Source organism: Cinclus cinclus, chromosome 12 (assembly GCF_963662255.1).
Source record: "Cinclus cinclus chromosome 12, bCinCin1.1, whole genome shotgun sequence".
Lineage (NCBI taxonomy): Eukaryota > Metazoa > Chordata > Aves > Passeriformes > Cinclidae > Cinclus > Cinclus cinclus.
The window spans coordinates 5,805,699-5,821,872 of record NC_085057.1 but is presented as its reverse complement, the minus strand read 5'-3'; the positions used below and the strand labels follow the sequence as shown (position 1 = coordinate 5,821,872).

At 43.9% G+C, this 16,174-nt stretch overlaps 1 protein-coding gene across 1 annotated transcript in view; it reads right to left on the bottom strand.

Annotated features, from left to right (window-relative positions):
* Positions 1 to 16,174, bottom strand: part of LRIG1 (leucine rich repeats and immunoglobulin like domains 1) — an 88,387-nt gene that overhangs the window by 40,978 nt on the left and 31,235 nt on the right. Inside the window, 2 exon segments of the mRNA XM_062500987.1 lie at positions 7,170 to 7,244; positions 11,862 to 11,933. Coding sequence (XP_062356971.1) covers positions 7,170 to 7,244; positions 11,862 to 11,933 — 147 coding nt within the window.

Sequence of the window (16,174 nt, the reverse complement as noted above, 5' to 3'; positions counted from 1 at the left end):
ATTTTCCATGATGCACACCCCCAGCAGGGCTGCTTTTGCAAGATAATAATTTTTGACATGATCTCTATTGTTCATTTCTGCAATTGGAGAATTTGACACGGGTTAAAAATAATAAAATCCAGCACACAGCTGCCTTTTTGTTCAGTTAGAAATGAGCTTTCTATGGACTTTTTTCCTAATCTCTCCCAACCTATACATGGAAGGATCACATTCAAGCAAACATTTTCTGCACCCTACACTATTCCTAATGGTGCCAGTGCTTTATGACACTCAAATCCCACATTTCTACCCCACCTCCGTTCTTGCTCCTCTCTGGCCATCTCTTTCATGCTCTGAGCAAGCATCACTGTCTACAGCCAGGATAACTGAGGACTAACTGGTCAATCTCCATAGAGAAGCAGGAACACATACTGAGAGCTTCCAGATATTGTGCAACTTTGCTAAAAACTGAATTGGCCAAGTTTTCAGAGAAGAAAACAGAGAGAGAATTTTACCCAGAAATAATTCAATTTGCTTTTACTGTAGCTTCACTTTACTCACTTCTGTGCAAACTTAATTGCCACTGCCAGCAGTTTTTAGGCAGGAAACTCCAATACACTAAAAGAACTTTCAACTCAGCAAGTTATTTATATTTGAAATCTGCTTGGTCTGTGAAGACTAACAAAGGAACTGCTTTTGTAGATATGTGCTTTATTTGCCATATGCCATTAAATGAGGCAGTCAATCTACCACAGATATTAATAGCAGCAAGTTTGGGCTATTCTAAGGCTCAAATATGAAGCTATTTTTCATACTGACCTTAACAAAAGATCATGGTTGCAAATGACCCTAACAACTGATCTAGGCTTGATCTGCAGAGGGACAGAACTTTGGAAACCACTTTGTGCCCTGTACATAAATATGCACCTGCCCTTGGAGGTGCTTTACATCCAGGAGTTCCATCTGCCCTGCAGCAGAACCTCTTCAGCTTGGAGGAAGCAGATCCAGCCAAAGGGGAATTTACTTCGAGGTGTAATGAATATGTGGGTCATACACAAAAAGATCCTCTTCCAGTATCCCAACTCCTAACCTTGTGCTCTGTCCCACAAGACCACTGGTATCCTCTCCTTCCTCCAGACACAAACCAACCCAGCATGGCCTTTAGAGCAGCACACAGATGCCAGAGCAGATCTGGCCCAGCTCAAAACAATTCTCTACTCACAGAAGAAGCTGCACAGAATACTTATCCTTGTTACTAAATACATAATAGAGCAGCCTCCAGAGGTAATTGGTATTTCATGAGCTGCCACCAACTTTCACTATCTTTATCCTCTGGCCAATTTTTACACTCTGTTGTATGCGCCCAGATTACTTTCTGATGCTCTTTTGTTGAGTCTGATAACTGTGTGCTTTAACTGCTGTTGATTTTTTAGAAGAAATGATTACTCATTTCCCTGGAATAGCCTCAGATCTTTTGCCATTTCCATGTGCTCATGTTATATCCAAAAGCTCAAAGAGAACATGCAAATGATTAGAACAGTTGCAACAGCCCAAAAGAGAAGTTAAAACAGCATCTCTTCTCCTGCTTGGGAGCACATGATTAATGAGTGTTTCATCCACTGGGAAAGGCTCCTGCAGTCCTGGGCCTCAAAAACTTGCAGATTTTACACACCACAGCCTTAAGATGAACTCTGAGCAAAACAAACTTAAGAGGTGGGTTTCAGAATATCTCATGCCTGTACACTGCTGCACACTGAACAGCCTGACTCTCAGCATTCCTTTAATTTCCCGTTTCCATATTTATATATTTCACATTCAAACCCAGAAACTCACTAGTATAACCTGTGGTGTGGGCCAAATTCTCAGAAAACAACTCTCTCCATGTCCAAAGGGAATTACCTAAGCAAACACTGGAGAATTGGCCCCTGCTGACATTACACCTGGTAGGTGATGCAAGCAGGGGCTGGGGGTGAATCTGCTCCCACTTATGTACCTACACCACTTCACCTTAGTTCCCAGAGAAAGTTTTCTTTGGGCAATAATCAGGAAGAGTGGTTTTCTGAGCAGTGTGGTTTTCTGAGCTGCCCAAGGCACGTCCTGCACACAAGCAGAGCCTGCTGACTTCAACCAGACCCCGCGCACGGCTGCGTCTGACTCATCTGCATTTTGTGCTTATGAGCACAAAACCTCTTGCTGCGACCCAGATGGAATTAACAGAGTAGTCTCCTTATTTTTAATTGTTAGATCATCCCTTTTTAACTCCAGCAAAGATGACTTGCAGATTAAACCCCTTGGGGGTCAAGGCAGTTGTTCTGTTTGTACAGCAATTAGCACAGCAGGATCCCAGGCCACAAATGGCCTCCAAGGCTATGTCTGTACTGTCGTGTTAGCTCAAACCTCATTCTTCCTGTAAGCCAAACTTCCCAGCTCTCAACACCGCCTACACGGAGCTTTTTACTCTGGCCTAGCCAGGAACACGAAGTGAGCTCACACCTCGTGTAGAGACCAGCTCAGGCTTGAGCTGTGCTTTATGAACAGCACTGATGGCAGCAGCTTTGAGCTTTTCCCTCTAACAGGGGTCACCCTGAGAGGCTGCCATGGACAGAGCTGCAGCTGCAGTTCTGATGCTCAACCAAGTCTGCACCATCTTAACTTGAAAAGCAAAGATGAAGTGAGGTCACAGATCTCAACATCACCACCCCAGCTCACAGGAAATCTTGCAGAGATGAAGGTGTGTTTGTGAGATCCCAGTCAGAGCAGCAGAGCACAGACTGCTTGTATTGTTTCAGCTCAAAAAGCAAGACACCTTTGTCTTGGGTGAAAGCAAAACATCAGCTCAAAGAATCTAATGGACCACATGGGTTTTCAGAAAGCATTTCTGTAAACCCCATCTGACAACACAAGTGAAGCAATGCAAGCAGCACTCAAATTAACAGCTGCTTTCCCAAGCCTTCCCTATGAAAGAATGAGGCAACAGCTCAATAGTGTGATCCTGATTTTGCCACATTATGGACCTCCAAGACCAGTCAACTTTAATCTAGTACCAAGGTCTAATAAGAGTCAAAGAAAATCAAAGTTAAAAGAGAAACAAGGGTCACAATCATAACATGGCTAATTTAACCAGAATTATAATAAAATCCCCAGCACTTAAGAGGAAAAGCTCTATAAGAAGCTATCGAAGTCAAATGGAAAAGACTGGCTGAAGTCTTGGACCTGTCTTACCTGACATGCAGCTGGAATAGCAGAGTACCCTCCTTTCCACGAGGATCTTGCTGTCCCAACCATCATCTGAGCTCATCAGCCCTTTTTCAAGCAGTCCTAGCATGTTCCTTGCCACTCCCAGTTTCCAATTCTCCATGTATTTAGTTTTCAAATTTTATATGATATATTTTGCCTGGGGCACAGTAGATCACTTACCTTTCTCCTATTAGCTCTCTGTTTAATTACAGTTTAATGTGAATTGATCTTTACATTAACGAGTCTGTAAAGAAGATTGATTTTCTTCAAGAGACTTTTCTGCTCAGTTTGGCAGCAGAGTAGTCCTATTGATTTTGCTTTCCCCAGTAAATACACTGCAGTGTCACTGCATCTTCTTGTGAATCAGCTAATCCTATTTCACACTCTTGCTCTAAAAATCCCTATTCTGAGTTCCTTGTTATCTGTGCTTATTCAAAGCAAGATGGGGCCAAAGCATCTCAAACAGCTCTCCGTGCTGCTAACACACAGCTGACTGTTGTGGGTCACTGTCCCCTTTGTTCCTAAATGGCTGGAGGCTTAAAAGACTTACAGTGAAAGAAATGAAAGTTATTTTTAAGTGTTTAATCTGCTAACTTCCATAATTCCCAGACAGCTAAGGATGTGGCACAGTGTGCTCTGTTCACCACACTTGCTCCAGAGGTCTGGTTAACACTCTCCACTGAGCCTTACAGCTGCCCAAAAGCCTGTGTCAGAGGCTGCTGACTGAATCAGGCTTGGAGTCAGGGCAGAGGACAAGGATCCACCTCCATCATGCTGTCCAAATGCCCCAAAACCCCTCCAGGATGCAGCTACCCACATGCAGCTAGATGCAGCAGCAGTGAAGACAATCCCCAGAGTGAGGGCTGAGCTTGTGCCTGCTTGGGGGTTTGTAAGAAACCCTTAATAACAGACCAGTGCAGGGTTGATGGCAGCTCCTTTAACCTGGCAAGCCTAAGAGTTCTTCCATGCAAGTTAGTGAGGAAGTTAGATATAAACAGACCAAGTTCTGCAAATAAATGCTTTCTTCCATCATCCCTTTCCCCACCAGATCAGGTAACAGGGTCTCCTCGAGAGCCTTCAGAGTTAACACACTGTAGCTGCACTGGGATGGGAAATCCTCAGCCAAGGGCATGTCAGTGAAAACATCCTGCCATCAACTCCCAAATGTCCAAGTCTAGGAACTGTAACTAAATTACAAATGCTGTGGGAATTTCAGGCAAGGTTCTCCTCTCAGCTATTCCGATGTAATTTCGGAATGAATCCAGATTCGGTCTCTCCCCCTTCCAGCTGAATTTCCTGGCTTTTGTTTGCACTAACAGATGTTTGCATTTAATGTCTGTATTTGGTAACCCGTACATAGATTATTTTTCCCTTCTGTTCTATTAAAAGCCTTATCAAATCCCTTATGTTTGCCCTTGCTGAAATGAGCAACTTTGGCAATGTTTTCAGCATGCAAGGCAAACAAACTGATTCTTCGAGGAACAACTAAACTGAACCAAACTTCACAGAAGTATATTAGGATAAAGCATTTTTGATACATATGTTATGTCTGCATCCATCTGCAGCCTGGGAAATCCAAAGGCTTGCAGCAAGCTTTGAGAATTCTCTCTTCAACAGATTCTCACGTGATTATGTGTATGCTTAACTGGCCTGTGGTCCTCACACATGTGTGGTCAGGAAAGTTTTAGATGATGGAGACAGGTATGGAAAACCCAAAAGCAGGGAATGAAAAGCAAAGCTCATTAAAAATAAAACAAAACAAAACTCTATGGGAAATTTCGAGTTTGGCAGTATTCTTTCTTCCAGCCCCAGAAGGAGAAAAAGTGTGTTCGCCTGTTTAAGAAGAGCAGGAGATGAAGCAACTCATTCAGAAGGGTTGTTTTGAGTGACAAACACACAACCCTTGCTTTTATAATACATTAACAGTCCTTTAGAAATACTTAACCACATGCAATATACAAAACCTACTTCAGAGGTTTGTGAGGTAAACACACTTCACACATTTCTAAACACTGAAAAAAAAGGAAATGTATTTATTTTTCTTCAGCATTAAGAACACACTGTAACACTATACACTTAAACAGAAACCAGTTTCCCAGTACACAAGTCTTCATTATGAGTCTTCACCCTGGGCTTGATTTGGCAGCCTCCCCAGTTATTACTTCACAGATTGGAAGGCCAGAAGAAACCAGTATGACCATATAATCTGATTCCTTACATTACAAATGGCTAAATAACTTTACCCACCAATTTGCCTATCAAGCCCATTAACCTAGGACTGAGCTAAAGGACCACCTTTTAGGAAGCCAACCAATTGATCCAAGACTCCCAAAGATGGAGAACACTTCCTCAGCAAATCATTCCAATCTGAGTCAGCAGCACTGATTGAAGCAAGTACTTTAAAACATATTTTAGGCTATTTTTACCTCTGATAAAAATTAAAAGGAAATGCAAGGGGGGAAAGAAGTGGCATTCTCTAATACAAGCTAAACAAAGAGACCCTTCTTGCACAATTATGACAGCAGTATTACAAATCTCACTATCAGAGTTATTTATGTGTAGCAGCTGAGGAGAGCAATTCAGATTTCTGGAAAGTGATACTAAACAGGTTTGTTCAGAATACCATCCTTTTATCATCTGCCTTTGTAGCTTCTCCTTCCTTCTGCACCACTCTGAAATTTCAGGAGCTGTAAATCTACTGCCTTCCACCAGTCATTATTCCTCCTTTCCAAACTGCTTATTTCATTTCAGGAATAAAAAAGCCAAAGCTCCAGCAATTTGGCTCTTTGCCAATGGCTAAATTAATAGCAAAAATAACAACAGGGGCTTGTGGAACTCAGAGCATTTATAGACTTCATGAGAAATAGAAGCTGATCTGGGGGGCCTAAAACTATATCCCTGGATGGCAAATTCTATGCAAGCTTTCCATCCATAAATCAGATTTCTGGAGGTCTTTTTTGAACCCTGGTGCACAGCACAAACGTGGCAGCACAGTAAGTCAACAGATCAAGGCTGCCTCAGAGCAAGTCAGAGCCTTTTGAGCAAGAGGCCAATCAGCTGGTGGGATGGTCACAGGCATCTTCTACCACAAGAAGTACCAAATCCATGGAAAACACAGATACCTGCCTGCAGGTGTACTGCAGGGCCATGCAGGCTGGAAGCCACCACCTGAACTGCTCCACGACTTTGCTGGAGTCCCTTGTAGCTACAAACACTTCCCAGGAACCTGGGAGGTATCATGCATACCTCAGCAAAATTCCTTCTCAGCGCACATTACAAGCAGACACATGCAAAAATAATTTTAGAAACCCACACTCTTTAGGTACTAAATAGTTTGATATTTTAATATTTAATTCCCTTCAGCGGGACCATCGACCCAAGATCCTTGGTGGCTGGTAAACAAGGGCTCTCAGGTGTCTGATGCTTCTGTGTTCATCTAAACTACCAAAGTTAGGAACTTCAAACCTTCTGCAGATCATGCTTTACAATCACTGCTCTCCCAAAAGAAAGTGTTTAAAAGAAGTTGAAAGAGACCATAAAAAAAAGAGGTCTAGAATGAGTTCCCTAAAAGATCCAAGATATGAATAGTCACTGGCTTTAAGAGGAAAGAAGAAATGATCAGAGCAGTGCCAAAGAAAAAAGAACAATAAAGAAAAGGTAAAATTTAATAGCACAAGTATGACCTAACGGTTGAAACCCAAAAGTAGATGAGAACAAAAAAAGTTCTATTCAACCTGTGGAGTTTACTGACGTAAGTTACCACTGATCATAAGCACAACACAACTTCACACAAATCACACTACTCCAGATGATGCTCCTTAATTAAGGTGCCAACAGGCCAAAAACCAAAATCTACATTCATCAGGAATTAGTGTGAGACCCATGAAACTCTCAGAGGCAGCTAAACCCACCCCAGAGAGAGCCCAGAGCTGAAGGAGGTGGCAGTGACTCACAGGTGGAGGGAGCGGACGCTGGAAGCAGCAGGTCCCAGGGAAGGAATGGCAGCCAGCTCGTTGTTGTCCAGTCTCCTGTAAGAAACACAAATTGAGGGTTGGAGCCAAGCAGTGCCCAAGCATACAGGAACAGGGGAGGGCTGACACTGGGGTAGAAGCCTCCATCTCCAGGGGTTTGTCTGGAGCTCTGATGTCCACACCTTACTCTCTAACACATGAGAGCCACCATCACTGGCTCCACCGTACTGTCTTTTCAAGGGCAAGGCTTTTTTGCCCCCCTGCCACCCACTCCCTGAAGTGCCAGGCAGGAAAGCATTGTGCCACAGCCCTCCCCAGAGTCATCCCAGAGCCAAGCCTGAGACAGGAGGCTTCTGCACCTCAAAGCCATGTGTCCCAGTGCCTCAGGACAGGAATTAAACCCCTTCCCTGAGCAGCAGCCCCTGCTCACCCCCTCCACACCAGGTCAGGGCATGGGGTCACAACCCAGTGGCATCCTCTCCGTAGCAGGAGCAGCTCTGGAAATCCCAGAGGGATTTCCCCACCGAGGCAGCAGCAGTGACAGTAATGTCAGCAGACACAAGGGCCCTGCTCCAGGCAGCTGGGGGGCACAGAGGGGCCAATGGAACCACAGACCACCCGCTCCTGCAACCACCAGCACAGAGACCTCCTCTTGCCTCCAGTGTTCTGGCTGAAAACAGATCCTTGCCATGTGACTGGCTCTTCCTTGCTTTAAAGAGCCCTTGTTTGTATGGTGAATTAGTCAATTAATTACTGTAACAGTCACTTGTCTGGCTGCTTGAAAATTACCTAATTTCTCAGCCTTTTTTCCCACTCCCCCCTCACTGCTTGCTGCAGTGTTCACAGCCCAGCCCTGGGCAGGCTTCCCAGGACCCCCAAACCACCTCTGATCCCATTGCTCCTGCTCCAGAGCCTTGCTGGATCACTGCAGGCCTTCCCTTCTGCAGGGAATCATGAAAAGATCACAATTAGGGTGCCAAGTACAGCATTCCAGAGCTGCACACCTGAGGTGTGCTAAGCTATAGGCACGAGTAGGGGCAATCCTAAAGTATGCTGGTGTTTTTTTATTTTTCCTCCTCCTTTCTTTTAACACTATTTTTGGCAGGTGGGAGAGGGCAGTGGCACATTCATCCCAGAACTTCCCTTCTGGCTCCTCTGAGAGGAGGCAAGATATTTGATTTCACGAGGAGTTCCAAGCACTGCTGGGATAAAAGCTTTCCTCTGCCTCTGACATTATACCCATGCCTTAAAATGTAAGGGAAAAAAGCCAGATGCATTGCAATTCAGCAAGGAGCTCCACTCTGCAACTAAAAGCTCACTGTTACTCATATTACAACATGGTCTAGAGCTTCCAAAGGCACAGAGCAAGCTGGAAAGAGCTTTAAAATGCTTATTTGAGCATGTTTCATTAACATCTAACTGAGCATCTTTTGGAGAAGGAGCCTGGGTCAGCTCTGGTTAAGCAGCTCTGACACCAACCAGCATCAAACAACTGGTCAAACCCTCCTCTGACATAAGTGTGATATTCATATATCAGCCTCCTGTCATGTCAGGAATCAGTCAGAAGTGGTTCTCCCACCTCATTTTCTCTCTTGGCTCACAGGCACCATTTGCTGACACAGAGGAGACAGCCAAGCTCTTTATTTGCCTGGGATTTCCCACTCATCTTCCCTTTTTCCCTATGTAAAGGAATTGAAAAGGGGAAAAAAAAAAAAAGGGGAAAAAAACCTCAGAACAGCCAGCCTCAACAACTTTAAACTTTCAGTCTTCTTCCCCAGCCCTCACCTCTGATGACACAAACCCTCTTGGATGCTGAGGCAGTGGAGGGGGGGCCACCCATATAAAATATTTACAGTCCAGTTGCCAGGCTGGTGTCAGGCTGAAATGGAGACTGCTCAAAAATAGCACAGCTCTCCAGAGCTTTCAGTGAAGGGCACTTTAGAAAATAAAAGGTGAGTTGTCTGGAGAGGAATTTTAACGTGGTTACTACTTTCTTTGCTACCAATGAGCCTGAAAAACCTGAGAGTCAGGAAAGCATCAGTTTGATGGATTCCATGATCCATAAGAGCTGAGGAAACCCCAGAAAGGACCACAGGGCACCCACAGCAGCACCCTCCATCCATCCCTCCAACCAAGGAATGAGAATGGATGGACACCAGGGGATTGTCATCAGATGAAGCCACCAAAGGGGACGAAAGAAAGATCAAGTGTCCTGAAGGAAAGTAATGTCTCAGACCAGCCCCTACCCTGAGCCTGCACCACTTATTTCAGAGCAAGTGTGATCACAAGGTTCTGCACCACTTTGAGCCACCAAATTTCATCCTACACAGACTTACAACTTTTTTAAAAAGCTTCTCATGAAGGCAACCAAAACAAGCCACACAAACAACTGCCTAAACTCAGGGAAAGGGAAAAATTTAGGGTAAATTCTGCTATGACTTTATCACTATCTCAGTAAAGCAAAGCAGAGCATCGAAAATAAGGTATGAAGGTCTAATATCTTTTGGTCTGCATATATTTTCTTTAAATCAAGGGAAAACAAAATGTTTTCAAAATATACCACACTAATTATTCACATGGAGAGACACACACAGAGTTTTAAGCCTTGTGTAATGCTCAGGAACCACAGACAGCACGTTTGAAGCATCATGGGAGGTTTCAGGTCTTATCAATGCATCTATTATTTGGGGCAATCTCTTTCCCTTAGGGTGCCTTGGTTTGCCCAGCACAGCATGCACAGAGAAACACCAACATGCTCTCGAGACGTGCCACAGCATGATGCTTATTTCATGAATGTTTGTCAAGTGCTTAAAAAAAACCCTCAGAAAGAAGATGCTCCGGCAATTTAGATGTGGTTCTCCTCGTGAAATGAAGTTTATTTCAGTGGTCTGTGGTTTAGCTGCTATTCAAAAGCAACTGAGATTAGTAGATAGGGCTTTTAATAGAGCTTCTCCCTCACACTTCCCAGAGCCTGCCTTCCAGGCTGTGCTCCAGACCTCTGCCTCCCCTCCAGTCTCCCATTTCTGACTGCTCCCTTTCCCTCCTACTCACTCTTCTGCTCTCTCCCTGTTCTCTAACCCTGTCTTTCTGACACAGCAAGCAGCTCTTATCTATTTTGTGGGCTGCATTACTTATCTCCCCAGGAACCCTGACACCTTTTTACAGCATTTAACTGTTCAGTGCAGGGCTTGTCCTGCTCTATACACATGCAGAACTTTGCTCAAGAGAGTTCCTTACCTGGGGCATCAGAAGCCACACACATTTCCCACCCCATGCTCCCTGAAGATACACACCTTCAGGCACTTCCATGAATAAAAGCTATTGCTAAGCCACAGTCATGTTAGGATAATTATAAAGTCTCATGGGATCAGGGCTGCAATTCTCTTCTTTAAGCACAGAGCAATTTAAGGCTTTCCACAGGTAAAAGAGAAGTTGAGAAAACAGATCCTCTAGGCAGTGTTCCACATCACTTTCTCTCTAAAGATCATGAAGAGCTGATTCCAGAGCACTGCAGTCACTTCAGATATACATTCCTTACTTAATCATGATTCCCAGCAAGCCCCCACTACTCATGTAAACAGAGGAGCCAGGGGTAATCAGGCCAGAAGAGAGATGCTACATTAATCCCCACAGTCCAATCCAGCAGGCATCAGTCAGGGAGAATTCCAATTTTTTTGCCCATTTAACAATCACAGGATCTGGCCCCTCCATGAGTGCAACTTAATGAAAACAGACAGAGGACAAGAGAAAATGCTTGATAGAGCACAGTATTGTTTCTGAAAGGAAATGTTTTTTCAGTTTCCCATGAGGCATCAGTAGCTCTTCAAACAGAGCCCAAACCTCAAGCATGCCAGCGATTCACCAGGCAAACACGAGCTCATTACCTCAGCCCACTGCCTGCAATTGCAGTCACTTTCCTTTTAAAAACCCCAAAATCAGAGCTACAGGAATCCCTGTCAAGGGCTGAGAGTGCAGCACCTTTCTGAGTCGAACTGCTGAGCCTCCACAGAGATCAGGAGCTTGGAAAACCTGCAGCTCCCTGAAATAGGTCTCTTTTACCAGAAAGGAGGGTCTGGCACAGCCACTCAGACCTTCACCAGCTCCTCTTTTCGCCACTGGAGCAGAAGACAGATCTGCTGGTTTAGCCTCTTCTAGCAAGACTTTTAACAGAATTTGTTCTGGTTCCAAAAGGAGCACAAATGTCTGAGAGAAAAGGAGACACAGTTAAGTGCTTTGTTATCCACTACACTACACCTTTGTTTCCTCTGTTTCCTGGGAGATTTGGGCTAGGTTGGCATCAGGTATCACAATCCAGGCTGTTCTGCCTTGCTTCAGAGTTACACTTTCAGCAAGGAGCTTCGTGTGTATGTTCAGGTGTGCTAAATTGCTCCCTGCAAGCATTGCACAACACGGAGGGAGGCAAACTCCAATGATTTCCAATAACAGCTCTGCTGTTTTAATTGGGATGTTGTGTTCTGCTAATTGATTAGTTTAAAAGAAACAGCCCAGGTACAATATGGAGGGGGGAAAAAAAAAAAAAAAACACACCAAGTCAGACCTGCTCATTCAACTTAGCTAAAGGAAAGTAGTGTCTTAGGAAACGAGACTAATTTCTTCACAGCCCACAAGCAGCCCTGGCAAAATACAATTAAAAACCTTTTAAGGAATACTTACACTTCCTGCAGGTTCAACAGCTCTGCAAAGACAGAAGGATCAATCTCTGCCAACTTGTTGTAGCTCAGGTTTCTGTTAAAATAAAAGACAGTGGGATCAGCAAACTGCAGTCACCCTGCTTAGCAAAACAGTAATCTTAATTATTCTGGATTGCACTGGGAGGGTTTGGGTTTTGGATTTTTTTAAAAGAGAACTTAAACAGGAGAGCAGCACTTTTCTGCTGAATACACGAGTCACTTTAGTTCCATGACAAAAATGTTATCTAGCTGTCCCCAAGCTTCTTCCTCTTTTGCATTAGATTAGTATGGTTTTAATTTGTCTTCACATTACATAATTACATTTATTATTCTACTATTGGTTATTCACAACCACAAAACTAATCACAGATGAATAGGATATTTCCTGACAAATTAAGTCTGAAATGAAACAATCAACAAACCTTCCACTAAATATTTTACAGCTATATTCATACAGAGTATTTTTTATACCACTGGGCGTTACACACAAAATACACACATGCAGACTTACTATGTGTAAATATAAAATATAGTCCATGTTTTCTAACAAGATGATAATTAGTCTATCACTAAATTATTGTGTTTTGTTTTTTTTTAAATCAGAGAATACAGCTTTCAGGCCACACAGTATTACACGCTTCGGTCCTCAACAAACCCAGCCAACACTTTCCAACTATCCAACAGCCCAAATCTAAATCTAAATAATACTATAGCACTGGTGGACAACAAATGGGTTGTGCTGCATTATCTGAAAGCACCCTGGTGGGAGAGATCTACCTCACAAGACATCCCTGACTGGAAACACATCCAGAGCTCAATATGCTTCAGGAAGGGACACAATGGAAGGTTTGCTAGGGACAGCAAACAGGCAAAATAATGCAAATTAAGAGTCAGCTCCAGAAACCACAAGCAAGAGCTTTGCCATGCTCTGCTGCAGCATCATACAGTGCAACAGCAGAGTCTTCCCTCCAAGATATGCACTTCAGCACACCACCCAGGACAGGTCAAACCTGCAGCTAGGGACATACCAGATCAATTAAGGCCAAGTGACTAATGATGCAGAAAGTAACAAGTGCTTTAATTACTATTCTGTATGCAGTGCTGGCATGTTTTTGTGAGCGTATAATCTGAAGAAGGAGGAGGCAAATTGATGGGTGGTAGCAGAAAAGCAACCACAGTAAATTGTAAGGAAATTGTGAGGGGGACTTCTTTAATTTTACTTTGCTCCACACCCTGCTCTCAGATATTACCCTGGGTAAAATTCAACCCTCCTGCCTCCTCTGCAGAGAGGTTACACCCTCTTACTGCACCTCTGAACACAGCCCAAAACATTCATGGCCTGATTTTAGATAAGCCCTCAAACACTGAGCTGCTTATTCATACCACCAAGCCAGTCTGACTAGAAAACCGGCCCATCTTCCCTGGTTTGGGTTTTTCTTTGCTTTAAAACTGTGCCCACAGAAAGCAAGCAGGTCTGGAACCCAAAGAGGTAAACAGGACCTAAGTCACCGATGCTCCATGACCCAAGAGTTGAGGCACACACACAAGGAAAAGGCAGCTGCCAGAGGAGCATTGATGGGAAATACGTCTCAGAGTGCTCACACTAACACACTGCACTCTGTGGCCATGCAAAGAGAAATCCAGGCTCACAGCAGCCTTACAAATACCAAGACTTGAAAGACTACAAAGCTTACCAACTTTGTGATTAGCAGGAAGTGCTAAACACCTCTTTCAAGCTAAAAAGCAGATATTGATTACTTGCCCTCTTGTAATGCATTTATGGGAAGTCCTCAAAGCCTTCCCCTGCATGAAGGAATCATTTGATGGCTCTCACATCACCCCATTCCCCATCATTTCAGCTCTGAAGGCAGCTCCTTGCATCTGGCCCCAAATGTTCAATTTTTTGCCAATACCTGCTGTGGAAGAATGCTCTCCAAATCAACAACACAAGCTGGCTCTTAACAGAGCCTAGAACTGAAGCTATAAAGGAGTGTAAAACCTAACCAAGCATCTCAGTTTAAAATATACTGTCCTGTAAGCCCCTACTGTCTTTTAAAACACTCAAGAGACCTTTAAATCAATACCAGCCTACAGCAGATATCCATTTCACTATGAGCTCAAAGGCATTTATCTAAATAAAAGTCAAACTGCAGTTTAAACTCAGTGTGTTTGAAAGCCAAGTCCATATTCATAGCACAATTACAAATTAAAGTGCAATTTGCCCACAGATTACATTACTACTTTTTTTTTTTTAACCACAGAGATCAGGTTGGAGCTTGTCCCTGCCTGATCTACAGGCAAAAAGAAAAATACAACAGGTAACATCCTACAGGCTCAGCACTGACACAGAAATACAAGTGATAAACTAAAAGGGAGAAATACAGCCAGACATGATGGTGCATGAATCCATCTGTTTTTGTGCGTTTCTATGCCTTTTACTGCAGCCAAACTTTACATTTTTTAAGGCAATGCATTTCCCCTCAACACATTCCTCTGCAATAGGCTAAGAGGCTATTTTATGAAGCAAGATACAGGAACACATGCATCAAAAACTGATCATCCCTGCACTCGCCAAAGGGACCAGATCCCTGGCTTAGCCTGCACTCAAGCACTTGGTGACATTGGCATGAACCTCAAAAGTTCACAAGTTCTCACTCGTGAACAAGATCTTCATAAATTAAAGGATTTCACAGCCACAGCTTAATGTCACCCAAAGCAACTTTCTGATTATTGCTGCTGCCCGTCAGGACATTTGAACATCAGAGTCACTGCACACGTAGCTGGCTCTTCAGATGGCACAGACAGTTTTTGCTGCTCCAGCAACAGAAAGACTTTCCAAGAGTTACTGGAGAAATGCAGGTGAACTCCATCCTCTTGCACACCAAAGTCTTCACTTCTCCCCACACTACTCACTCCAACCATCAAGTATCCTCACTAAAAGTACAATACACTGTTTGAAAATCAGTGGGAAAATGAAAGCTAGAAATACAGCCAGTACAAAATAAACAGGAGACTTGAAATTACATAGATATGCCAAAATAAAGTTTACTGGGTTTCTGGCGCTAGCTGAATTTTAACTTATATTAAAATACCCAAGAATTTCTAGCCTGAAGCATTAGCAATCAAAGGATGTGTTTCTTAGGACTCTGATCCCCTCACTAGGCAGTATTTGGCATGCCAGTCACAGCGTTTAAGGGAGAGAAAGAATTAATGTGCTCCAATAGATAGATCACTAGGACTGGGAGTCAGGAAACCTCTGTCTATTCCTGGCTCTCTTCATCTCCTGCTGTGTGACCGGGTCATGTCACATCACCTCTCCAGAGCTTTTGTTTCCACAGCCACCCTTTGTCTGTCTTGTCTATTTAGACTGCAAATAAAATTGAGGTAGGTATTGTCTTGATTTGCCTGATGCTGATGAAATGAGGCCTTAGCCTTGGTTGGGCTGCAGTATTGCAAATAAAGAAGGGAGCTCAGAACTTGAGGTCATGGGTGCACACGATGCCCTCCCACCCCTCAGCATGGGTCCCAAATGGCCAGCAGTGAATGCAGCACTGCAGGGGCTTTGATGTCCCCACCAGGTTGGCCTCTCTGAGCTGAGCAGACCAGCAATGCAGGACTGGAGATGTCAAGTCCAAGGGCACAGCTGTCCCATCTTCAAAAGTTGTCACAGTTACTGTTCCTCTAGCACAGCATGCATTCCTTCTCAAGGAGCCCCTTGGGACGATTGCACATGGTCACTTAATGTTTCTGCCATCAGTGTTCCAAAAAGTCCTCCACAAAGGAAGAGCCACCAATTCCCAACACCAAAACTCTGTCCTTTCCGAAATCAGCACTCGCCCAACCCTCTGAGGTATCTCTCACCCAGGGCATCTCTTCAAAGCCAGTTTATAAAGCATCACCCACAGTGTTTTATACCAGTTCTAAGAGCTCATGTCTTTGGCACGTGTTCTGCCCACTTCCTGGCACCTACAAGTGAAGCTGGCAAAGCCCAAATCTGGGACTGCCTACAAACTGCCCAGTACCTGCTTCTCTGCATGGGTACTTGCTTCTGTTGAATTACTCATGGAAGGATATTTTGATCCCTCCAAGGCAACTGTGGAAAGAAAACAGAAGTCAACTAATATAAATTCAGGACAAGGGCCTGGGCTGTGAGTTCAGGGAAGCATCCCACAAAGGTTAGAAGTTTTACAGCTGGCAGAGGAGAAAGAGCAGAACCACCAACCTGAGTGGCCATAGCAAACAAATTTTCTTTTACCTATCAGCTTCCGTTGAAAAGTTGGTAGATGCATTTAAACT